At 58.9% G+C, this 25,083-nt stretch overlaps 1 protein-coding gene across 6 annotated transcripts in view; it reads right to left on the bottom strand.

Moving 5' to 3' along the window:
- Positions 1-1,679: 1,679 nt before the first annotated feature.
- ADCYAP1R1 (ADCYAP receptor type I) overlaps positions 1,680-25,083 on the bottom strand; it is a 41,565-nt gene continuing 18,161 nt past the window's right edge. The window contains exons 5-18 of one of the 6 annotated variants that reach the window (XM_084896888.1): positions 24,258-24,278; positions 23,180-23,221; positions 21,807-21,919; positions 21,208-21,305; positions 20,718-20,850; positions 19,752-19,905; positions 19,286-19,346; positions 18,718-18,787; positions 15,244-15,335; positions 11,903-11,986; positions 7,913-7,996; positions 4,548-4,677; positions 3,298-3,339; positions 1,680-2,009 (exon numbers count right to left, since the gene is read on the bottom strand). In XM_084896888.1, coding sequence (XP_084753014.1) covers positions 1,821-2,009; positions 3,298-3,339; positions 4,548-4,677; positions 7,913-7,996; positions 11,903-11,986; positions 15,244-15,335; positions 18,718-18,787; positions 19,286-19,346; positions 19,752-19,905; positions 20,718-20,850; positions 21,208-21,305; positions 21,807-21,919; positions 23,180-23,221; positions 24,258-24,278 — 1,313 coding nt within the window. In that variant the 3' untranslated portion in view covers positions 1,680-1,820. The remainder of the gene's footprint in view (positions 2,010-3,297; positions 3,340-4,547; positions 4,678-7,912; positions 7,997-11,902; positions 11,987-15,243; positions 15,336-18,717; positions 18,788-19,285; positions 19,347-19,751; positions 19,906-20,717; positions 20,851-21,207; positions 21,306-21,806; positions 21,920-23,179; positions 23,222-24,257; positions 24,279-25,083) is intronic. The other 5 variants (XM_084896889.1, XM_084896891.1, XM_084896892.1 and 2 more) reach the window with 5 other exon arrangements.

Raw genomic sequence — 25,083 nt, 5'->3', positions numbered from 1 at the left:
CCCAGTGGTCTGAGCCTGACAGGGGCAGGCCCCATGTCTCTGAGCCCCAGCCTGAGGCCCCTTCCAAGCGGCTCAGGCCCCCCACGGTGGCCAGTGGACACCCCTTTGGGTAACACACTTGCCTCCCAGAGCCGGGGCCGGGGGTGGGGGGGTTCCCTGGGGTAGATGCCAGACAGAAGGACCGCGGCACACCCCACGGCCAGCCCGTGTCGCCCAGGTGCCCAGGAAGTGCAGGTGGCTTCTCCGCCCTCCGACTCTGCCCAAGGCCCAGGGCCTCCCTCCCGTTCTCCAGCCCAACCAGCTCAGCCCTCACCGATGGCCTCTCCGGTGAGGTGCAGCACACAAGCCCCAGGCCCCTTCCTCTTCCTCAAACCAGACAAAGCCACCTCACCGTCCGCCCAAGCTCCGCAAGCATCCCAGACCACGGCCGTGAAGCCCGTCCACACCCGCAGGCGGGGTCCCCAGAGCGGACCCGACACGCCGCCAGCCCCACACTGTGTCCCCACGCTCGGGGCGTGCATGGCGCTCCAGCACTGTCCTCCGCCCCCACCCGAGCCTGGCCCACTTCCCCCTCACACTGTGGGGGCCAGGGCTGGTGCTGGGGTACCAACTCCTTCCACCTGCAGCTTCTCCTAGACACATGGGGGGGGGGTGGCTTCCCTTCAACATCGAGGACACCTCGGCGTCCTTCCTGGGACCCGAGGGCAAGCGCACAGGGGGGTCTATGCCCTGGTCTCAGACCTCCTAGCTGAGGCCCAGCCCCAGGAGCTAGCGGCTGGGGCTCCTCGGGGCGGCGGTGAGGGTAGGTGAGCTGGGGGGTGGGGCGTTCCTGGGCCTCAAATTGGGCCCACGGAGGGCTAAGGGGCTTCATCCTAGCCATGGCTTTGACCGAGGGGAAGGGGAGCTGGGAGGACTTGGGGTTCTGTGAGGTGGAGGCGGCTGGGGAGCAGTTATTGCCAGGCATCGTCTCTCCTTCCACAGCGGATGCCCGGGCAGGAGGGGCAGAGGAGAGGCCACTGGGCGAACCCTGCCCGCGAGAGTTGGGGCAAATCATGGAGATGGTGAAGGCCTCGCATGGGTCCTCCCCCCACGGCTCCCCTCTGGCCCCCCGGCCGGCTCCTTCCCATCAGACACACATTTCCAGCTCTCGGCAATCTTCCACGGGCCCAATGAGAAGCACCAGAACATTCCCGGACCTTTCGCCCCTTCCGGGGAATGAAGTGCCCCGGAGCGGTCCCGCCGCCCGATGCCCAGGAGCCGGGCACCCGGCCCTCGAGACAGGCGAGCGGGAGGGACCTCACAGCCGCTGGAGGCCGCACTGGCATCCACGGGGGACCCTGGCTGGCCTCAGCGACGGGCAGGCCTGAGAAGGGCCCCGCCTCCAAGGAGTCCACGCGGAGAGTCAGACACTCTGAGAGGTTGTCGGGTGGGGAACCCCCAAATCAAGGCTCTCGGCCTCAGGACCAGGCCAGGCGATCGCTGAGGCTTGTGGAAGGGGGGGCGGGGGGTACAGGGGCGGTGAAGCTGGGACCCTCTGGATGGGCAGGGGCACTGGACGAAGGGGCCGGGATGGTACAACTTTCCCACGTCAGAGGAGTATTTACACGTCTGGGGGCAGGGCCCAGGGGTCCGTGGTGGGTGGGGCCAGCGCCAAAATCAGAAGGGGGGCGGAATACCCTCTGCACCTGCATCCTCCTCGCCCCTCGGGGAGCCCGGCGTCTGGCCCGGGGCCTGCCCGAAGGGAGAAAAGAGGCAACATGCGTGGCCGGCGCCCGCGGCAGCCGGCCTGGCGTGGAGGAGGGGGCGGCGGGGGAGGGGGCTCAGGTGGCCAGGTTGTCGGCCGGGAGGCCGGACATGCGGATCTGGGAGCTGCTCTTGCTCAGGATGGAGAGCTGGGTGCCCCCGTTCACGCCGCTGCTGGCCAGGGACGGGTGCCGGTGCTTGAAGTCCACGGCGAAGTAGCGGTTCACCTTCCAGCTCCGCCACTTCCGCTTGATCTCCGCCTGCACCTGCAGGGAGCGACGGGGCGGTCACCGCCGGCAACATCCTCTCCGACCTCGTCCCCCCGCCCCGGGGCCCGTCCAGACGGGCACAGCCACCTCCAGCCGCGCCCGCCCGCTCCCCCACTGCAGCCGGCAGCCCCGGGCCCCCGTGAGAAAGAAAGGCCTGTGAGGATCTGACCGAGCCCTGAGCCCACGTCACTGCGGAGCCAGGCCCACGAGTGGCTTCCTGGGGTCCGTGGCCTCTCGTGTCCACAGCCAGTGGCCAGCTGCTGGGGGCCTTCGGAAAGCTTTATGGCACTGGCCCTGGGTGGACAGATCGGGCCAGGCGCCCTCTTGCTGACCATCACCATGGGTGCACCTTAGATCCGTGTGGAGCGCTTTAAAAACCCAGACGCTAGGACACCCCCCCCCACCCCCCCAACGAGCACATCGACATCTCTGGAGTGAGATGCAGTCCAGGCTGAGGACCACAATACTGCACCCCCTGGGCGAACCCCCCCCCCCCTGCTCTTCGCGTGGCATTTGGGGGGGGGGGGCATTCCCCATTTCTGCCTTTGTGCGCCTCCAATACAGAACCTTGGTGGGCTGCACAGACTGCACAACGGGCACCCCTCCAGCCCAGCTCCCGTCCACAGCAGTCCCGGGCAAGCTGTGCCCTCCCATCTCCCCGCTGCCTCTCCTGGTCTGGCCTGGTCCGGCCTTGCTGTAAGGGCGTCGGCGACCACGGAACCAAATCTTCTTTCCCACATGCAGAGCGGGGAGGTTCGCCGAGTCTCCCAGCCAGGACCCAAGCCCGGTGCTGGGAGTCCCGTCCACACCCAGCCTCACCCGCCCGCCCACCCCCACCTCAGCACCTCTGGTCTGGGCTCCGCTCGAAGCGTCACCCTCACAGGTCAGATCTGGGGACCCCGGAGCAGAGCACTGGACGTGAGCATCGCTAGGAGGTGCTGGGCCTCTCCCTGTGGTCTCTGCCAGGACCCCCAGGCCCCTCTCTAGAGGGGTGGGCTTGGGCTGAACTCTGGGCAGCTCCCCGCTCAGCACCCCTGCCCACCTCAGCCTCCTGAGCGACAGGACCGCTCCTCCGCCTCGCCCTCCCTCACTTTTTCAGTCCTTCTTTACCAAGGCTCAGCCTGAGAGCCTCCCAGGCGGGTTTGCCTCTGCAGCTGATGCCTTTATGGGGGCGGGGGCAGGAGGGAACTGCTCCAGGGGCTGGACCTGGCTGTACAGGGGGCACCCTCTCTGCTCCCCAGAGAGCCCTCCTCCACCGCGGAGAAGCCAGGGGGTGGGGTCTTACCTCCCCGTTCAGGAAGCAGTAGAGGACAGCCACCACGAAGCCCTGGGGAGAGAGAGCAAGGACAGCTGAGCTCGCCCGCCGGGACCTCTGCACATGGGAGGTGGCAGGAGTGAGCAGGGAGCAGAATCACTCCATCACTCGGACGGGGCACCTGCCTGCCGCCCGGGAACATGGGATAAGGTCAGTCTGCTCCACCCAGATGGCCACGGCCACGGAGCCCCCTGGCTGAGGAGGGAGCCCCTCCCACAGACACACCTGGCTTCCGAGCTCACACCTCCCTGGTCAAGTCCTTCCCTTCCCCAAGGCCGGCTCCATTCCTCTTCCTCCATGAGGCCTCCCCCGCATGCCCCAGAATGTTCTCTGGGCTCCCCAGCCAGCCTGCAGGCCCCCCGGGGGCAGGCCCAGCAGGACAGCCCGGCCCCGTGTTGTACACACCCCTCCCCAGGCCTCACGCTCTGTGCACGCAACCCAGAGAGCCGTGAGGGCCAGCGCCCTGCCACGTTCTTTACGGAATTCTCTGCCTTCGGACTTCTTGTGCCTGGGCGGGACCGGCCTGACTCCCAAGCTAAGGCGTGGTCTTTGTAACCGGCCGTTTCATCAGCGTAAGAATTAAAACGGGGGGAGGGAGAGACTCAGGCAGACACCCAGAGGACCTTTCAGACCCTCAAAGTCAAATGCATGTCTAAACACGTGGGTGAGCTCAGGACAGATTCTCGGCTGTCACGGGGGGCACTCCGGGAGCCAGCCCTGCCCGCAGGGCCCAGGCGTGCTGCCACCTGTTCGCCCCGCACGGTCACACCACCTCTCCATCACTCATGTGTTCACACCCACCTTCTTACTCCTCCACCTGACACCCAGTCCCCACTTTCTCCCGCGGGTCACTTATATATATGCCCGCGTGCTCTGCCACCCGTTCTGCCCGAGGCGCTCTGCGGCCAGGTCCTGTCCGAGGCCCTGACTTGGGCCACACAGAGCCCCAGCGCTCACGGGGTGCTCGGTCCACAGACTTAGGTCTCCCGAGAGAGGCCTGGCTCACGCCCCCGGCCACAGGGACGGGAAGACCCCGGGGTCTTCTCACAGAAGCCAGCGTGCGGGCAGCAGCATGGGCTCTGCCAGCCCCGGCTGGGCTAGTGCTCTGACAGCAGAGATGGAATCCTGGAGGCCCGGCTCAGGTTCAAGAAGCGTCTAGAACCACCAGCAGGTTAGGGCCAGGGCCCTGGCTCCCCGTGAGCCCTGTCCCCTGCACGTACCTGGAAGGAGCCCAGGCCCAGCTCAAACACCAGCCTCTCCCTCTTGCTGACGTACTCGGGGGAGAAGGCGAAGATCGTGTAGTGGATCCCGAACAGCGGGATGAGCAGCAGGGTGGACCGCGCCAGCCGCCTGTGGGGAGAGAGGAGGACATCCGCTCTGGGGGCCACCAGAGCTGGGGCCAGAGCCGTGGAGGGCAGAGAACCCCGGTCCCCACCCTCTTTTCTCCCCGGAGCCCTGTCCCTGAGCCCCCCGCTCAGGGTCCTCCCCAAGCACGCAGGGCCTAGGAGGGGAGGTGGCTGACAGAGCCTGCACCCAGAGCTCCCTGCAGGGCTCCTGTCCCTCAGGCCACATCCTGCAGACCCAGGAAAAGTGCACGGGTGATCATGTGATTTACAGACGCCCCCACGGGGGAAGCGAAGTCAGGCAAACACAAGGGTGGGGTTTAGAAGGCTGGCGTGACGGCGTGATGAGCCCTCGGCAAAGCCCGCGTTCTCCTGCTGCCGAGGGAGCCCCTGTGCTGGAAGGGTCCAGGGCTGGTCATGGAGTGACGGGGAGGTGCTGAGGGCAGAGAGGGGGTGAGGGTTGGGGGGAGGGGGGGAAGGTGCTGAGGGCAAGGAGGGGGTGAGGGTTGGGGGGAGGGGGGGAAGGTGCTGAGGGCAGGGAGGGGGTGGGGGAGTGGGAGGAAGAGCCACAGAAGGAGAGACTTGGGTGGGGTCCTAGGAAGGACCTACTGACCCTGGGCATGAACAATTCCCACTCAAGCTGGGGAAACCTGACACCCTGAGTCAAAAGGAGAGAAAGCTGTATGCGTGGGGGCGGAGCCATTCTGGGTTCCTCTGCCTGCCCCTGGCTCCTGGCCCGGAGGGAGGGGCTCTGTTCTGAGGGGTGGTGGGTGGGGCCCAGAAGCCACGTGAGACATCAAGAGTGTGCACAGTGGTACCCTGTGGGCCCTGCTCTGAAAAGGGGGCTCCCAGAGGTTCTCTGAGCATGGGACCCCCTCTCCGCCCACACCAGCACACCGGCTGGGTCAGGGGGCGAGCGGGAGGCTCAGCCTCCGCGTCTCCCTGCAGCCCTGGGTGCACACAGGGGAGGGGGGGCACCTGGACAGGGGGGCTGCCATGGGATTTGGGGCCGTGACACCGTGTGTCCCTCCCTCTTCCTCATCCCAGCTTTTCTGGGGCAGAATGTTCTGTGGAGTCTGGGCTCTGGATCTCAGAAGCAAATCCCTGGAGTCAGAGTGAAGCCCTTGGCTTCCCCGTGGGAAGGGAGGAGGGAAGGGAGGGAGGAAAGAGAAGGAGGGGGGAGAGGAGAGATGGAGAAAAGGGAAGGTAACCTGGGGGGACCTCCCTGGACCAGGCTCATCCCTGGAAGGATGAAGCCCCTCGAGGGCTGGGCACCCTCCCCTCTCCCTCTGCGAGCGGCCCATTCTGCAAGACCCGGCGTCCTCAGACCAGAGCTGGTGTCAGCAGGACCTGAGCAGGCGCCCACTCTGGGCCCAGGCACGGGGTCGCAGGGTCTGCCCCTCCATCGTCCACTCTCTCCCTCTCAGGCTGCGGCTCCTGAAGGCAGCTGGCACCTCCCTATCCCCACTGGCCTCGGGGCAGCACCTGCCGGCACAGCGCCCACCCCCGGGGCCTGTCCATGGAGGGACAGATGGCCGCACAGCCGGGCTGAAGCCTCAGTCCGCACACTGACGGCGACCTGGGCACTCGGAGCCTGGCACCGAAGGCAGCAGGGAGTGTCAGCTGAAGAATGAAAGTTTACACCCCGCTGGCATGGCTCCGTGGGTGAGCATCCGCCTATGAGCCAGTCGGGGCACAGGCCCGGGTTGCAGGCTCGATCCTGAGGGGGGGGGGGGGTGTGTGTGCAGGAGGCAGCTGATCACTAACTCTCTCTCATCACTGATGTTCCTATCTCTCTCCCTCTCCCTTCCTCTCTGAAATCAATAAAAAAGATACTTAAAATAAAAAGTGAATGAAAATTAAAAAAAAAAAAAAATAGAGGACGGTGGCCTGGAGACACATGTTCATCTTGGGGCCCCTCGGTGATGCTCCCTAAAGGGGCTACTTTACAAGAGCAGCGTAATGGGGGGAGGGGGGGCCTCAGGAGGGAAGGCGCCCTGGGATGTGCCTGTGGTCCCTGTCTCCCTCCTACAGCTCTGCTCCCACCAATGGTCCCGGAAGTTCCCTGGGATGTTTCCCTGCAGTTTGAAAGCGCCCTGGACACCAGAGGGCCACCCCCTCCAGCCTTTGTGGTCGAGGTGGATGGCCAGGGTCAGTGTGTGAGACACAGTGACCTTTCAGGAATGGGCTCCGGCCCGGCCCAGCCCCTGGCCGGTGTGGTGACTGGTATCAGGGTGCCCGCTGCACAGCCAGGGATGGCACTTCCCTCTGGCAGCCCCGAGGCTGCCCCAACAGGCGGGGACTCTGCTGGGGACCCAGCGCATGCCAGGGACCCTCTGGCAGATGGGGAAGTGGAGGCAGGTGGGGAGATTCCTGGGGCCCAGAGTTCCGGGGCCTCTGCCTTCCCAGCTGGCCAGAGAGAGGCCTTGGAATGGGGACATAGGCTGTGAGCCGTCCTCGGGACGCCCCTCTGAGGACAGTCACAGAATCACCTTGGGATCCGATTAACCCACAGATAGTGACACAGGCCCTTGGCATCTGTCCCCTGCCCCTAAGGAGGCACCCATGGCAGAAAAATACCAAGAACAGCTTCCCCCAGTCATAGATGCTCATCCCCACTTAAAAGGATGTCCAAGGAGGCGGCTGCTCTGGCCAGAGACACCCGAGGGCCAGGTGGCAGGACTCCCTGGGTTCAAGTCCTCACCCTGCCAATTATGGGACCTGGAGTGAGTCACTTCACGGCATCTGTGTCTCAGTTTTCACATCGGTAAAATGGGGATATACACAAGTACCCACCTCCTAAGGATGTGGTGGGAACTCAGAGAGTGAACACAGACCGGGCACGGTCATGTGAGTGAGGTTTGCTGCGGTGAGGGTCCCTGTCCCGGGTGGGGGAACCAACCGTATGAACTCAAGCCCTAAGACCAGCAGAAATAAAGGAGCCGTTCCGAAGACTCGACCGAGAGAAGTAAGACATTTGGGAAAGACCACACATCAAGGCAGCAGCCAAGCCCCAGTGGCTCCATCCCCACGGGCCTCCCTTCCCGTGCTGCACCCTCCCCTCCAAGAGTGCAGAGAACTCACAAGACACACAGAGGTCAACATGCAGCAGCCAGCGGGGCTCGGGGCTGGGGGCACTGCGCGCTGCCCTCCCCAGCCCAGCGGCAGCACGCGGGCTCCAGGCGGTGGCGGCATGCGCCCCCCTCCCCTCCGGGACACGGGCCACAGCCACGCACACTTACAGAGTAATGGCGGACAGTTCTGACATCTTGCAAGAGTGCTGCTGAGCCCGCTCTGGCCTGCAGTAGCATTTCTGCACGCAGCTGCTGGTGTGACAAGATCAGCACTGGTGTCAGCCGGGGCACCGGGCAATGGAGAAACCGAGGTGGGACTGAGAGCCACAGAGTCCACGGGGAGGGGCGGGAGGGCAGAGGAGCCGAGGGTGTGGACACGGGACCGGGCAGTGACATGGAGAATGAGGAAGCCGAGGGCCAAGACAGGGTCAGCTCAGGACAGGGAAACACACACCCATACATGTACACGTCTGTGCATGGACATGCACACACACATGAGCACTCACACTGGGACCAGCGACGCAGGGGTGGGGCTCGAAGAGAACACGTGTTCAGAAGGCGGGGCCTGGGCTGGGTTTCTGAGCCAGAAGCTGTCGCCTGGGGCAGCTCTAGGCTCAGGGCTCGGCCTTGTCTGAGGTCACCCCGAAAGCTGGGCAGCCGGAAACATCATGGATCTCGAGGTGCCCAGCTCTGGCGGAACAGAGCCTGGAACTGGGCAAGCTGTGGGCTCATGACGAAGTCCTACTCGATGGCCACCGTCTCCCTCCTCACCTCTCTTCTTACACCCTAGCCTTCCTATCTGAGTCCCCAGGCACCTCGGTGCGGGCATACGGGGGCACAGAGGTGGCCTGGGCAGAACAGGCGGTTAGACCAGACCAGACCTATCCACTGTGACAGCCACTACCCTTCGTGGCTGAGTTTAAATTAAATCAAATTAAAAAGCCACCTCCTCGCAGGCCCTCGCCACACGGCAAGGACTTCTCAGCCACGTGTGCTAGCCGGTGCCACGTGGTCAGCACAGGTCACGGTCATCCACCGCCGCTGAGGGTCCCAGCGCGTGGCACTGGTCGGGCTCAGCCTCCTGAGAGAAGCCTGATGGCAGGGCCGGAGGCTGAGGGGCATCCCGATTTTTAACAATTTGTCCCGCGTCCCAATTTTTGGAAAAATTCTTTTTTGACGCAGGACAAATTGTTAAAAATCAGGACTGTGCCGCCAAAAGCGGGACGTCTGGTCACCTTAATCTTTGGGGCACTGTCCCTCTGCCTGCAGAGACAAGTCCTCTGAAGGGGCCCCCACGTGTGGGCCCGGTGTCCAGTCTGCTGGACATGCACCCGGCGAGGCCGCACCTCCCTCTGCAGAGGCTCACGTGGCATGCCTGCCTCCTCCTGCCCTTCTCTGCCCGGCGGGTGCTTGGGATGGTACAAACCCGGACACTTCTTATCCTTCTCCGACAAACACGACATCGGGGGTTATGGCTGCAATAGACTTGCTGGCTTCACACCCCTCCCCAGGCTCCACGTGGCCTGAGCTCCGGGGACCTGCCCGTGGCTGCTGACCAGAGGGCCCTGATACAACCACAGAAGCGCAGGAAGGGGCTCACAGCTGCGTCATCGGTGCGTCCAGCTCTCGGAGAGCAAGTCTGAGGGGCCTTGGCCTGGGGGACATGTCGTTCTCCTGAGGCAAACCTTCGAATCACACATTCCAAAGATGGAACCTGCGAGGTCCCCCAGCGTCTGTGTCCCAGCGGGGGGAGGGGGAGGGTGTGGTTTTCACTTAATAAACAGGATCTCTCCATTCCCACCGCGCTGTGAGGTGGGCAGAATGGCTCATTTTAGAAATAAAGACGTGGGACACGATGCTCAGCTACCCAGAGCGGGGTCCCCAAACCAGCAGCAGTGGGGAACCCCGCCTGAGCGCTCCTTAGAAAGCAGAATCCCGGGTGCCACCCAGACCGCGGCTCTGAACCCGCACTTTCACAAGATCCTCCGCGGCCCAAGTCCAGTCCTGCACAGAACACGTGTCTGCCTGTGTCCTCAGTGACTGTCAAAGGTCTGCTCCGTACACAGACAGGGACAGGGGGACACACGTGCGCTGCTGTTCTTCTCATCACACACACGTACGTGTAATTCTAAAAGGCGGGCCAGGTGCCCAGGAAGGAGGCCATCCCAGTCTTCGCGTGTATTTGCTGCCTCCCCCAGGGCTGACAGGGTGGCGACTCTCCCCTAAGGTCAGGGCCTGGCCCCTCAATCGTGGCCCACGTGTGACACAGAAATCAGGGCCTAGGAGCCCGAGGGTCCAAACCTCGGATGAGCCTTTGACACACCTGCACCCAGAACTCCAAAGCCTCAGCTGCTCCCCTTTGAGGTCCCTCCTGGAGCTCCCACATGGTCCCCCCTTCCTGGGCCGGAGGCTGGAACTCAGCCCCTGGGAGACGTGTGCTTCTGATGGGGAGTGGGGTGCAGGGGGCAATGGGGGGGGAGGATCTGGCACCCAGGAGGGCTCTCAGAAGGACCTAGGGACAAAGGTAAGGGCCCAAACACACGCCTCCCTCAAATCCTCAAGACTGTCCACAAGGACCCACGACAAGAAACACGGGAGAGCGGCAGGAAAGCCGGAGACAGGCGTGAGAAAGATGGCAGATGCCCTGCCGGTCACAGCAACTAGCGAAGGAGGGAAAGGCGTTTAACCACGAGGAAGAGAGAAACCTGGGCCGACGGACGCGCTCAGCTCTGATCTGGATCCGGGGGAAGAGGAGAAACTCAGACAAGGGTGCTGGGTGGGGCTTCCTGGCGAGCAGCGCACCAGCCCGTCTCAGAGGGGGGACCCCCTCGCAGGAAGTCAGAGAGCCCGGCTCCCAGCCCAGGCCTGCCAAGGCTTTGCTGTCCGTCGGCAGGAAGGTCAAAGCCATGTCCAGGTCTGGGCTCCCCCATCTATAGCCAGGGATGCAGCACCTGGTGTCCTGGGCCCTTTTGGTCTCAGGCCAGACTCCAGGAGGCGTCAGTGCCCTCAGAGGGCGGGGCTACCGGGCTGTAGGCCCAGGCCTCACCTGACCAGACGCAAGACGAGACCCCTGCAGGCAGCCCCGTCTGGTCACCTGATCCTAGTGACCAGTGTGGCATTGGATATGCCCAGCCCTCAGGACGTCGTGGTCTAAACTGGACATTCTCTGGAGGGTCCCCCTGATGCTAAAAGGCTGAGAACCCCCAGAACACAAACCTGTTCCCAGGGAGGCTTTCTACCCACGATGGTACCCCTACCAGAAGCCCAGCTGGGGGTGGGGGAGGAGAGAGACACTTGAGTGCAAGCCTCTGATTGGCCACTGACTCCCTGGGTGACCTTCGGTGGGGCCATATTCCTTCTCGGGGCCTCAGTTTCTCTCGCTGCAAAATGGGGGTAACCATCCCCTGCTGCCAATCCCTAGCAGGAGTTGGGACGATGGGGTGCTCCGAGACAGGGGAGAGGGTGCTTTAGGAGTGGAAGATGGAGCCCATCAGGACCAGGGGCCCTGGAAGCACCCAGCCCGGAAAGGCCTGTCTGCAGAGGCAAACGCTGACCTCCTGACACTGGGTACATGATGGCGCTGCTGAGCCTCCCAGGACATCACCGTGCCTGTTCTCTGCCCCTTCCTTTCCCCGGGGACCATGGAGACCCTCTGTGGAGTCCCTGAGGGGGACTCGGATGGGGTTTCCCTCCCTCACACCAGCTTCCGATGCCCACCGTGCCATGGGAAGCCCCAGCGGGAACAAAGCCCTCCTTCAGGGCCAGGCCTGAGCCGCTCAGTGCGATCCTGTCTGCCCTGCAGCCTCCCCCCGCTCGTCTTCGGGGCGCCTGCTTCTCACAGAGGAACACGCTGGTCCCCGGAGAAAGGCAGGCTAACCCTGACCCCGGCGGGCTGAGCCCTAACCCCTGCCCAAGACCACGGCGAGCCTGAGCACAAGCCAAGCCCTGACCCAGGCCCACATTCCACGCCCAAGCCCTGACCCCCGATGAGAGAGTGTGGGGGCTCAGTGCCCTCCCCCCGCCCCCAGCTTCCCGCCTCCCCCCTCCCCCCCCCCCCCCCCCCCCGCCACCATCCTTGGGAGGCTGGGCCAAGAGCGCCGTCTTGGTCTACGGAGGGAGGACACACCCTTATCAGCTGAGCCGCTGGCACCAACCTACAGGAAAGGGGGTGAATGCTGGTCTGAGGGCACAGGCAGGGGGTCCTCTCGGGCTTTCTTGGGGACTCCCAGGCTTATATTTGTTCTGGAAACAGAGGAAAAAACCAAAAAGCTGTGGGTAGGTCTGAAGGGCTTCTCAGCCCAACACATACGTGGTGGCCCAAGGGGACACGGGCACCGCCCTCAAACCCTCTCCCACGGGCCTGCCCTTTCCAGCCCCACCATCTCCCTGCCCACAGCAGACGCCCTGCAGCTCCATGCCCGCCGGCGGGCAGCTTTACACAAGGCTGCAGCCCTGGGGCCTCCTCTCCCAGGAAGCCTTGTTTATACACTTGCTTACCACCCTCTTCTGCCTGGGACGTCCCTGAGGCCGGGAATGGGGGTACAGTGGAGCCTGGGGTGCAGGGCCGGCCTGCCTGCGGCACAGCTATGCCTTCACGTTCCCACTGGGCTCACTGCCCTGCACTGGTAACCAGCTCCCTTGGCTGTGACACAGGGATTACATGTGCTCACAGACATTTATACGTCCAGCTCGCCAGAGCCTCTGGGTGCTCCTGAGCATTAAAGGTGCGTGGACTGAAGTGCAGGTGGCTTTCAGCGCCTGAGTTCTCAGCAGCACCGTCCCTTTAACTCCCCCTCACTTCCGCAGCAGGGCCTCCGGGACTCAAACCCTCACTGAATTGAACAGGATCAAGCTGAGCCTTGTCCTGCGTGGGTTCTTACCCCACGCCCTCCCGCCAGTGTACAGACCACATCCATCCAAGGGTTTAACCTTTAGGGCTTGAGACGAGCACTTTCTCTATAAAAAGGATTTGCTGAGATTGTGAGGGGATTTTTACACGAGAGAAGCAAGCCCTTAGCTGGTTCTTTAAACGTCTGTGCTCACATGTGCAGGCAAACTTTGTTTGGTTGCACTTCACAGGTGGTGCATGTGTGTGTGTGTGTGGGGGGGGTGTTTACAGATTAAAGGTTTTTTTGTTAATTTTGTTTAACATATTTTTCTCGATTTCAGTTGAGCAGGTCTATTGGTACCATTTGCTCACCTCGTGTCTGTCACATTTTGGTAATTCAATATTTACACTTTGTTGTTACTATTGTATTGGTTGTGGTGGTCTGTGGCCGGTGGTCTTTGGTGTGAATATAGTAGTTGTTCTAGAGACCACATGCCGTGCCGAAATAAGACAAACAATGGGCGTGTGTGTTCTGACTGCTCCAGCGACAGCCCGTTCCCCAGTCTCTCTCCCTGTCCTCAGGGCCCTGTTCCCCGAGACACAGCGACAGGGACGTGTGTCCTTCCTCAGGCTGTGGCTGGGCCTGTGTCTCTGCACTGGCAGAGTGTGGGGGCGCGGGGAGAAGGCCAGAGAAGGGGTCCTGGGACCACAGAAGAAGAGACAGAGTCTACCAGGACCCGGGGCTGCTAGAGCTCAAGGGAGCGATGAGGCTGACTCAGCTACACACTGGGTCAGGGTCTGAGATGCGTTTGGGGGGGAGCCAATCCGCCCGCGAGCAGGAAACGGGGACCAGACACAAGGACACAGATCCTGACGCCAGACAGGGGGGAGGGGAGGAGGGCAGCAGGGCCAAGCTGCCCAGGCCACGGGACAGGCAGGAATGGCCCCTCTAGGGCACTTAGTGCGTTGCAGAGGACAGGCCTGGGAGACTGAATGCCATGATGGGTGGGTAATTTTTTTTACTACATGACGTACACGTATAAGCAGAGGTTGGTAGGAACTTGCAAAAGTATGAAAAAAATGAAGGAAAAAAAACAGTAAACAAATGAGAAAACAGGAGGGGGTTCCTTCCCAATGTAATGGAATCATCCTCCATGCAGATGGAACAAAGCTCACCCCGCCAGCCCTGCTCGGTCCCCACCCCAGGGGAAGGGCTCCATGGGGCGTGGTGCCTGGGCTGACAGACAGACAAGGGAGGCCCCGCGGAGTCTGAGGGAAGGAGCTAGGATGGCTCTCTGAGCAGTCTCTGCCTCTCTCTCTCTCTCTCTCTCCTCAGAAGAATGGTTGGGTGGGGGATCCCTCTGCTGCCCCACTTGTCCACGGGGCAGCTATTAAAGTTCTGGGGTCTCTGATGAAGGTAAGACAAAGCCCCCATTGATGAAATACCTCAGCTCCTTCTAACCTACTCTCCTCTTAAAAAGCCCAGGAAGCAACACCCGAGGCTCATATCTCACCCATGAACAGACTCCCGAGACTGCCCCCAGGTTCTCTGTGCCCATCTGGCCTCTCCAGTCCCCCACAAGGGACTGACCTTCCTCCCCAGCATCAGAAGTGCCTCCACTCCCCACACGCCCAGCTGGTCATGCTTCAGATCGCCAGGCAGGAGGAGTCAGGTGGAGGTGCTCAGTCTGACTCAGGGTGGGTCGAGGGCTGGGACAGGCTGGGACAGGTTGGGGTGGGGTGACAGGGTGGGCCACAGCAAGCAGGGCTACGCTGATGGGGACACACCTGCAGGAAACCGTGTAGGGAACAAACCACATGGCAGTGACAGTGAATGAAGAAAACCCTACACTCAGTGGTAAGAGGTCACCTGCGAACCCCATCAATCCAAAACCTATCACATGTTCCTTTGCTCTGGGAAGAGGGAGTTCTAGGGGGAGGATCAGACCCCAAAGTAGAGCTGCCCCAAGGGCAGGAGAAGAAAAAGACTCCCTCCTTCCATTACCCAGACCAGCGAGAACGTCCACATGACCTACTGGTGGGGCTGAAGCCATTTGCACACCAGGGGACCATAAGGTAGCCACTGGCGCTCATGAGCATCCCAAAGAACCAAGATCCCCAAAAGAAACCCAACTACTGAGCAACCAAGATCCTAAGTACCCTCGGGAACCTGGCCATTTCCATATGGATTTCCTAGGACAATGGTCGGCAAACTCATTCGTCCACAGAGCCAAATGTCAACAGTACAACGATTGAAATTTCTTCTGAGAGCCAAATTTGTTAAACTTAAACTTCTTCCAATGCCACTTCTTCAAAATAGACTCGCCCCGGCCGTGGTATTTTGTGGAAGAGCCACACTCAAGGGGCCAAAGAGCCGCATGTGGCTCTCGAGCCGCAGTTTGCTGACCACGGTCCTAGGGTGACATGTCATCGGCCAGTCTCCTCCAATCTCTCTTCCCTTCCATGTCATCACCAGGTGGATTGGGAGCTGCTGGCGTGGCGGAAGACAGATAGGCAACGAGATTTCCAAGGCTCTTGAATCAGAAAGAAATCTTGCAAGAGCCCACGCTAGGTTACCCTGTCCCCCAAACCCAGCCTGTCCTCCGGGGGCCTGCGTCAGGGCCCCCTCAGCTGGCGGAGCGGGCGATGGCATTCACACAGTGGTACTTACAAGTAGATGCTGGACTCGTTGCCTCCCGTGTCCGGAGACTGAAGCTTCTGCACGAGGATGAAGATGATGCCCACGAAGAGCCCGAAGTTCACCTGAGGAGCAAAGGGAAAGCCAGTGGAAACGATGCTGAGCAAAGCCTGTCCACACCCCTGCCTCTGCACACGCTACTACCCCCGCACAGGGCCCCCCAGCCCCATCCAGCCGAGATCCCAGCTAGACTCAGAATTCAGGATGGCGTTCATACGGTTGAAATGACAGAAGAGACAGACACAGAAGAATTCCACAGGAGTACCGAGAAACGGGAAAGGTATCATTAGTGAGCCAGGAAAGTGAGTCATTTCCAGCAGAGAGAGAGAGAAAGAAAGAGCAGACAGGGTCAGCATGAGGGAATAATTCCAATGCCAGACCGAAAGAGAAGAGGCTGCTGCAGAGGTGAGAGCTGGCCTCTGGGAACGCCAAGTTCATGGTCACTGAATATGGGGGGCCGGAATGGACAACCACACCCATTATCCATTCAAGGCTGGGGAATGGTAACAGCAGCGTTTCCCTGCAGGTACAGACCAGGGCAAAAGCTCTCTAATCAAAGTGGGGAGCAGTGTGTATGGTGAGGAAGGAGGGAGGTGAGCAAATAAATAGAAATGAGGCACGGCGGGAGGAGAGCACAACAACATCTGATGCAGCCAAAGCAGCGCTCCGAGGAAAACGATAGCCCAATACTTACTAAAGCATGATAAATGTTGAAGATAAAATAATTAAGCATGCAAATCGAAGGCTAGGGAAAGAGTACCACAAATGTAACTTAGACAAGAAAATTAAGAAAAACCAAAATTCATTATTTTTTTTAAAATAAGAGGGAAAAAAAAAGGTAGACCAGGTCAATAAAAATACATTTCCATGTTAGGTCTTGTTTGTGTGTTTTCACAGAGCTGTTGGGATTATAAAGCATGCCATGTGCGGGCAGGGTGCTGTTCCTCAGGTATTCTACCGCTCTCATCAGCACCTGGAATTTAGCTCAGTAAACACTGCTAACTGCATAAGTCCATTCAAAGGGGAAAAAAGTAATTAAAAAAAAAAAAAAAAAAAAAAAAAACACTAAAAGCTTCTCTCTATATCAGTAGTAATCTACTAAAAAAAAAAATGTAATGAAAGAATAAATCCAGACTGGCTGGATTTATCTTGGAGGTAAATGACAAAGACAACTGAAAAAAAATATACAAAATGACTCTACGAGAAAGAATGAATAAATGGAGATTCATGCATGTCCTTGGAGAGGAAGACTCAATATTTTAAGAATAAAAGTTATAATGGATGCTTAAAACCGTGGAGAACACCAAACCCTACATATACTATTTTCCTATACAAACATATCTGTGATAAAGTTTAATTTATACATTAGGCATAGTAAGAGATTAGCAATACCTAATGATAAAATAGACCAATTGCAACAATATACTGTAATAAATGTGAATGTGGTCTTTTTCTCCCTCAAAATATGATAATCAATTTGATCACTGACCAAAATGGCTACTTTGACTAACAGGTGTGTAGCCTATACAGTGAGAATACAATGGACAGAGAGATGGTCCATGCTGGGGTAGAACAGAGTGCCATAGTGTGAGATTTCTTCACGCTCCTCATAATACCCTGTGTCCCCGAAAATAAGTCAGTGTCTTATATTAATTTTTTCTCCCAAAGTTGCGCTAGGTCTTATTTTCAGGGGATGTCTTATCTTTCCATGCGCTAGGTCTTATTTTCGGAGGATGTCTTATTTTCAGGGAAACAGGGTAGTGTCCAATTTAAAATTTATAAATTGTATATTTCGGAATTTTTCTTTTAAAATATTTTTCCAGTCTGGCTAGCATGGCTCAGTGGTTGAGTGTCGACCTATGAGCCAGAAGTTCATGGTTTGATTCCCAGTCAGGGCACATGCCCGGTTGTGGGCTCCATTCTCAGTGAAAGACAGGCAGGAGGCAGCTGATCACTGATTCTCTCTCATCATTGATGTTTCTCTCTTTCTCTCCCCCCCCCGCCCCCCCCCTCTATCCCTTCCTCTCTGAAATCAATAAAAATGTATTCTTTTAAAAATTGGTTTCCATACCATGGTTGACTGTAGGGAGCTAAAAACTTAGAAAGCAAAACGGTGGATAGCTGGGGAAGGGTGAGACTGTGTTTTCCAAATTAGTTTATAAATTCAGTTTAATTCCTATAAAATTTGCAATTAGACCATTTTCTTGCAACTGGCCAAAGGATCTGAAATCATGTGAAAAGAAAATATACAAGAAGATTCTGAAGGAAAAAAAAGAATAAAGAAGGGAAAATTAGCATACCAGATATGAACACATGCTACAGTGTTATAGTAACTAGCCCAGTGGGGTATTGACCATGGAAGAAGCTAGTAGATTAGTAACATCAAACTGAAAATCTGGAACCAAATAAAATACAGTGAGTGTTTAAGACACAGTGACATTTCAACATAATGGAGAAAGGATAATCTATTCAATAGAAATAATTGAGAGACTGGAACATCTATCCACTAGGGAGAAAAAAAATAAAATTAGATAAAATTAGGTATCATTTCAGATCAAGGAAATAAAATTTCAGCCAGACTAAAGCATGTAATAACCCAATCGACAAAAATGTGACCAAACAATTAAGAAGCATATCTTTCTGTCATAGGTCTGGAAAGTCCTCCTTAAGCAAGAAACAAGACTCGGCCGAAGCCGGTTTGGCTCAGTGGTAGAGCATCGATCTGCGGACTGAAAGGTCCCGAGTTCGATTCCGGTCAAGGGCATGTACCTTGGTTGCGGGCACATCCCCAGTAGGGGGTGTGCAGGAGGCAGCTGGTAGATGTTTCTCTCTCATCGACGTTTCTAGCTCTCTATCTCTCTCCCTTCCTCTCTGTAAAAAAAAACAATAAAATATATTAAAGAAAGAAAGAAACAAGGCTGGGGACTGTGGAAAGAGGAAGCCTGAGGGTTTGACTGCACAAGAGTTACGGCATCTTGGAAATACACTTACAACATGTGTACCGAATGTAGGGTTACTATCCTTCCAACAATAAGACAGACAACAACGGAGCTAGAAAAATAAGCATGAAAAAAAGATAAATAAAAAGGTAATAACCAGAATAAAAACAAATTGTCAACAAACATCTGGGAAAACGCCCTGAGGCTCTAGCAACATGGAAAAACGCACATTAAAGCATCGAGCAACCGTTACCCCTTTCCCCCAAAGACTGTCCACAATCATGCACAGAACTCTTTCTCTCTAGTTGAGTCTTTTGTGATGAGGGAAAATGGGAGCATATAAACGGCCAATACTCTCAGGATAGCTAGAGCACATGTACATCCATGTGCAGAACACAACACAGCCATGAGAAGGGAGGAGGTTGGTTTAGGATTCCTCTCCTGTCTCGTGCCTTTATGCCCAAGTCGCCGCCACCTCTTCCCTGCGCCTTGTCCCAAGGGCACTCACCATTATGGAACCAACCACGGGGCCTTTGATCACCCACCACAGAGGAGTGCTGTCATTCATATCCCAGCAGCTGAGAGACAGAGAGAAGCGAGGTTATGCTCAGGGACAGGGCCCCTGCAGGACCATGTCTCCGGCCCTGGCTGTTGCTTCCCCGGCAGCTCCCCAAGGAGGGGCAGCTGGAAGGAGAGGTCTCGGATGCTGCGGGCCTTCCCTCAGCAGGGATTGCAGCCCAAGAGTTAGGGTCACCACAGGGCTCCTGGGCAAGGGCCACCTTCCCCCTTCACACCTAGGACTCTTGGGGTGGGGGTGAGCTTCCCCTTCTTTCTTCCTCCCCGCCCTAAAAGGAAACAGATGCTCAGCTCTGGCCCAGGAGCAGAGGGGGGCTCTGAGCCATGCTCCTTCCCGCTGCCTTCTGGCCGAGGTGTGGCCGAGTGGGCCCGCCTGTGGGCAGCGCAGGGCGCAGTGGGTGCCCTACCAGGTATCATTTATCTGGGGCCGGTAAAGCGGGGTCAGGGCCCCATGGAGAGCCTGCACAGAAAGCCAGCCCGGCTCTCGGGCACGCACTCACCCTGTGTTGTCAAAGTAGAGCCTCAGTGCAGCCCACACCGACACACAGATGGTTGGGGACCCTGCGAGAGCAACAAGAGGAGCCCAGTGGTAACAGGGACACCAAAGGGCCCAGTGTCCCCCTCAGACTTGGGGCTCCCTGCGGCTGTCATCCCCACTCAGACACGGGGTTCTGACCCACAGGCACAGGCACGGCTCCCTCTCAGACCTGGAGCTTTGGGGAAACGAACTGTCCCTTATACCCCGAGGCCCAGGTCTCCCCCAGACCGTGGGCTAGCTCGCCTTACAGAGGACGTCTTCTCAGAAGGTGGGCTTTCTGGGAGCAGGAAGAGCAAGAAAGGGTGCGAGCCGCAGGTGTGTGGCATCGGGGCAAGGGGGGAGGAGACAGGGAAGTTCCTCGTCTGGTCTGACACTCCCCCACGGGGCCCCCGAGAACATGCCTGGCCCCGAGGCCGCAGCAGACCTACCCCAGCCAACCATGGTGTACCAGTAGAAGTATCTCCTCTCAGGGAAGAAGGTCTCCACCAGCAGGGTGAAGAGGTACAGGCCCTCGATGAACAGCCAGAAGTAGTTGGACACGACGCAGTAGTGAAAGAAAACCATTATGGCCTTGCACTCCACCTGCCGAGAGGGGGTGGGGGGGCGGAGAGGGAGGGCGACATGAGTCCCCATCCCCTGCCCTGCTGAGCCCTGAGATCCAGCCCCGGGAGCAGGGAGAATCCCAAGGGACCTTCCGCTCTGGTCTGCTCAGGCTCACACCCCATGTGTCAGAAACACTCAACATTCCTGGCTTCCAAGAGTTTAAAGTTGCAGCAGCCCGTGATTCGAAGTTGAAGCTACCCACGGAGTCAACATGCTACCCATGTGAGCAAAGGATGGGGTGGCGGTGAGCATGGAGCCCCCTCCCCAGGCTCACTGCCCCATCTTCCTGCCCCTTCCCAAGCCCCGCAGGCTAGGTGAGGAGGCAGGTCCCTGCGGGAGGCCCCTTGATCGAATGAAAGCTTTAGACATCACAGGGCTAGAGGAGGTACCCCTGCCCTCCTCCCCCGAAATCTCACAGAGGCCTGCTCTAAGTGTGCCGCCCATCTTCTCTGCTGACCTGTGGTCTGAGGTCGGGGGAGGTGGTCTAGGAAGACGCCGGCCCACAGCCCTTGGGCTCCGTCCCGGGCGGGCGGTAACCAGCCCAGGGAAGCCCTCTGAGAGCCTGTGTGCACCCTAGCCAAGTGGGACCCGGCCTTTCCACCCGACCTCCGACTGCCCTGCCGAGTGCACGCGGGTGCCGAGGGCCAGGCAGTGGCCTCAGGCAGGGGAGTCCCTGGTTCCCGGTGGCCTGGTGATCTCTCCTGGATGTCCCTGTGTGCCCGGACGGTGTGTTAACCTGCAGGAGAGCCCTGGACCTCGGCCGTCCGGGCGGTCCCCAGCCGGGCACTCACGGTGGAGATGAAGCAGTGGTTGTTGTCCTGCTCCTCGTACAGGATCCAGTCCTTGATGAAGACGGAGATGGCCCTCAGCATGAAGGACGCGAACAGGTTCATGTGGATGAAGTTGCGGGTGCAGTGCAGCTTCCTGCCCAGCGAGGGAGAGGCCTTGAGGCGGGTAACCCACAGCCTGGCGGCAGCGCCGCACTCGGGGCTGCTATGGGCCCCCCCTGACCCCCCTCCCTCCTGCTCGCTAAGTGGCTGGCCCCCATCCCCCAGTCCATGACCCCTCCATGTAGACCAGGAAGGCACAAGTGAGGCAAGGTCTCCTCCCTGGACAGGCCAGCTACCCTCTCTGGGGTCATGTTTCCCATCCTTCATCCTGGGAGTGGGGTTGGCCCCTGCCCACCAGCTCCAGGCCTGACGTCCAGCGGGCGTGGCGAGGGCTCTGAGCTGGGGTGGGCATGCTCACTGGAACTCACTGGATCTCTGCCGGAGAGCTTACCGGAAGCGACACAAGATGACCATGGCCGTGGTGAGGGAGACGAGGGATGTGCTGTAGCCGACTGTGTACAGGGCCTTCACCGACATGTAGTAGAAATTCTGGGGGAGGGCAAAGGATGGGGGGGCTCCATGTGGGGTCTGCCGGCCCCTGGCCCAGGCTCCCACCTCTGGGCACCCCTTCCTCCCTCCTCTGGCTGATCTCACCTCCTCCCTGCTCAGTGCCTCTACCTCTGAGACCTCCCCAAGCCCCCATCCCCCACTGAGTGCTTCCTCCCCTCTGTGGCGTGTCTGCTCTTGTCAGATGCTCCATAAACACTTGCTGAGCGCAGGAGCTCTGAGCAATCCAGCCACCCCTTAGCCTGGAAAAGGGTCCAGGAGGCCCCCTGCCAGGCCTAGCAACGACCCTCCTGCTGCTGGGCCTCCGTGCACCCGGACACAGTAGGTGCTCATGCATGGTGCCTGGGGACCAGAGATGCCCATCATCCCACCAGGAGTCACAGCCTCTGCTGGGAACACCCTTCCACCCGCCTCAATGCCACTCCCACTCACTATCTCTGGGCTGCGGGGGGGTGGGCAGGGGGGGAAGACACAGACACTCACCTGGTCCCCAGACTCAGATTCATTATATTCATCAAACCCACAAGCTTCGAAATAGTGAGGGAAGGGTTCTGACCAGCCGTCCTTCGTGCAGTTCCGGCTCACCACCCTCATGCCTGCGGGGAAGAATGCAGGCACAGAGATGACCTAAGAGGCCCTGAAATCCTTATTCGAAAGTCACTCCACACGCAGGGGTTCCTGGGAAGCATGGCCACGCAGGTTCCCGAAACCCTCCACTGTCTGCTGGGGGGTGGGGGGTAGATTAGTGACTGTGGGTGACCTCAGGCTGGGCCTTTACAAAGGGCGTGGGGATCGGGGGAGGTGCAAGCTGCTCCCTTAACAAGGGGAGAGGGGGCTGGCCCGGTGGGAAGACTGGCCTCCAGGTGCCCGGGGTTCTGAGCCCTGTGACCCAGGGCAGAGGGACGTCCAGGCCCAGGGAGAGAATCGCTTCCGCTCACAGCTCCAAGACAACGGCTCCTGCTCCAGCACACCCAGCTCGGCGGCTACTGGCAGGCTCCTCCCAACCTCCCGTGACCCCTCTTCAGAGAGTCCGCGTGTCCATGGGACCATGGCCTTGGCACTTTCCTCCCTGCCCAGGCCTCATCGCCTCTCCGCTCTGCCCACATGTCAAAGTGGTGGGAAGAAGAAAGGGAAGCTGCTTCAAAAAACCATTTTTTAAAAAGTGTCCTGGAGGTGCACGCTCTTTCCTTCCTCTTATTCCCCTTCTTTACGTTTCCTGTGAATAACACAGCGTGGGCCCAGAACAGCATAAGCCTCTCTGTTCCGAACTCTGCCACGAACTGGCCACTCGGTTGTACTGCCCTCCAGACGGTCAGCACTACAGTGACTGCCCCGGTGACTGCACCCGGCTCTCCCCCCATCCCACCCACCCCCAGCGATTTCACAGAGCACAGGACCTCCGGGCCCAGCTTCTCCACGTGGGCACCTCCCCAGACCAGCCCATCAGCATCACCTGGGAGTCTGCCTGGACATGCACCTTCTCAGGCCCCACCCCAGGCCCTACCCCAGGCCACACCCCACGGGGTTAGTGACTGGGTGGGGGCCCAGGAATCTAGGTTTTCACAAGCCCACTGGGGGTAGTGGCCACCACTCTACACATGGGAGTTCCAAGCTGTCAGGGGCCACCTAATCCAGGAGGTTTTTATTTGGAGTCCACGATGAGGCTCCCCTAACATCTGTTTGGCACTCGAAGACAAATGTCCACGGAGAAGATCCACAGCTTATCAGAGAAGGAAAAGGAACTGCCAGAGCCACCCAGCCATAGAGAGGCAGGGCCAGGCCTGCTAGAGGGTCCCCTGGCTCACACATCAGCAGATGCCCCACCTCTAGCCAGCAGGTGGTTGGTCCCAACTCACCTGCCAAGTCCAAGGAGTTAACGTCTTCAAAACCAAACTCTCCTGCAAAACACAGACATGGACATGAGTCAGAACACCGGCCATCGCTTGCCGGGGCTGCCCACTGCCGGCCCTCCACGCAGGAAGGCCGAGCTCCCCTGGTCTGGAGGACGAGGGCAGGGTGTCAGCCAGGAGGCAGCCCCACACCGCACCCACACCTTCCTGACACGCTGCACATCCCATTGGCAATCCCGTTTGCTCTGTGTTTCTGTAATCTAATGATGCCGGTGACTCAGTCCTCCTCCCTGGCCCACAGGAAGTGGAAATGGGACATTGCCATTGGTGAGAGGGCCTCCCCCAGAGTGGGAGAGGAAGCAGAGGGGGTGATTGGCCCTTTTCAAGGACAAGGCAAGGAACAGCCACCCACGGCCTGGGCCTGGGGTTTCCTCTTTGGTGCTCACCCCTCCAAGCCAAAGGGAACCCAGAACTTCAAAGCCTTGATCCACAGACCTTTTTCTCCTTCTCTCCCGCCTCTTTCTTCCCACCCCCACCCATGCTGACTCCCTACTAGCAACACATCTCCATTTCCCCTCTGCTTCTCCAAATCCTGTTCCCAAGGCCCAGTTGACATGCCACCTCTTCCAGGACAGCTCCCTGGACCTTTACATTGTTCTGCCCACATGCGGCATCCTGGGTCTCTTTGTTCTGAACTTTCTGTGCGTTCCAACTCTGCAGCCACTTGGGGATGTCAGCACCGGTGTGGGCGCACGCACACACTCAGGCCTGCACATATGTGTGTGGCGGGCTTGTTAACCCCTCCACGAGTGAGTCTCGACCCCCCAAACAAGCCCATGAGCACCCTGAGGCCAAGGGCTGCATCTTCCATCTTCCTGTGTCCCCCGACCCCACCTCGAGGATGGCCAAAGGGGAAGAGGGGGTGGGGAGAACCTGGTCCCTGATAAGCCTCTCATGCCACCCCCACCCGTTCCCAGCAGTTCAGAGCCGGGCTCCAGCTGGATGGGCAGGTGGACAGATTATCAAGCCGGGTGGGCAGATGGACAGATGAGCAGCAGTCTGTCCTCTCCAGGGCTCCTCTTACCGATGGTTTCTGTCTCCCAGACTGAAACAGAGAAAGGGAGAGAGCGCAGAGGTGAGCGAGGGCTGAAGTGGGGTCTGCTCTCTCTGGGCCCCAATTCCTCCCCCTCTTTCTTTCCCACCTCACCCCCAAACGCTGGCAGGAGGGTCTGCTGGGGCCCAGCGCCATGAGGACTGCGAGTTGGGGGCCGGCTGGACACCAGAGACATCTCCCTGTCCCTCGGGAACAGGACACAGTCAGAGAAATGCGTAGAGGCGTCTGAGAGCACAGTGTTCTCCTGTAGCTCCACAGCCTGCACCGCAGCAGCCACCCCATGGACGCCAGGGGCGGCCCTGGGAACCCTGAGCTAACAGGGGAAGTGCCATTCTCAACTTTCCACATCCCTGGCTGAGAGTCTCACGCAGTCTCACTCATTCAGCTGTGCAAACGAATGGAGGTGCTAAGAGGCCTGCCTTAATGAGCTCTTAAGTGTCAGGTGTAAATAACACTCCTGGTGCCACTGCCAGGGGAAGGGGTGGCGCCCAAAGGAAAGTTTATCTCAAGAAGATCTCATTTCGCTGCCGATTCCCTTCGCCTTATTTTTTAAAAATATATATTTCTTTATTGATTTCAGAGAGGAAGGGAGAAGGAGAGAGAGATAGAAACATCAATGATGAGAGAGACTCATCAATCAGCCTCCTGCACGCCCCCCACTGGGGACTGAGCCTGCAACCCAGGCATGTGCCCTTGGCCGGAATTGAACCTGGAACCCTTCAGTCTGGAAGCTGATGCTCTATCCACTGAGCCAAGCCGGCTAGGGCTCACTTTGCCTTATTTTTATTGTTGGAAA

The sequence above is a fragment of the Pipistrellus hanaki genome (genome assembly GCF_964339955.1).
Source record: "Pipistrellus hanaki genome assembly, chromosome: 10".
Lineage (NCBI taxonomy): Eukaryota > Metazoa > Chordata > Mammalia > Chiroptera > Vespertilionidae > Pipistrellus > Pipistrellus hanaki.
This window is presented reverse-complemented; position numbering and strand designations above follow the sequence as displayed.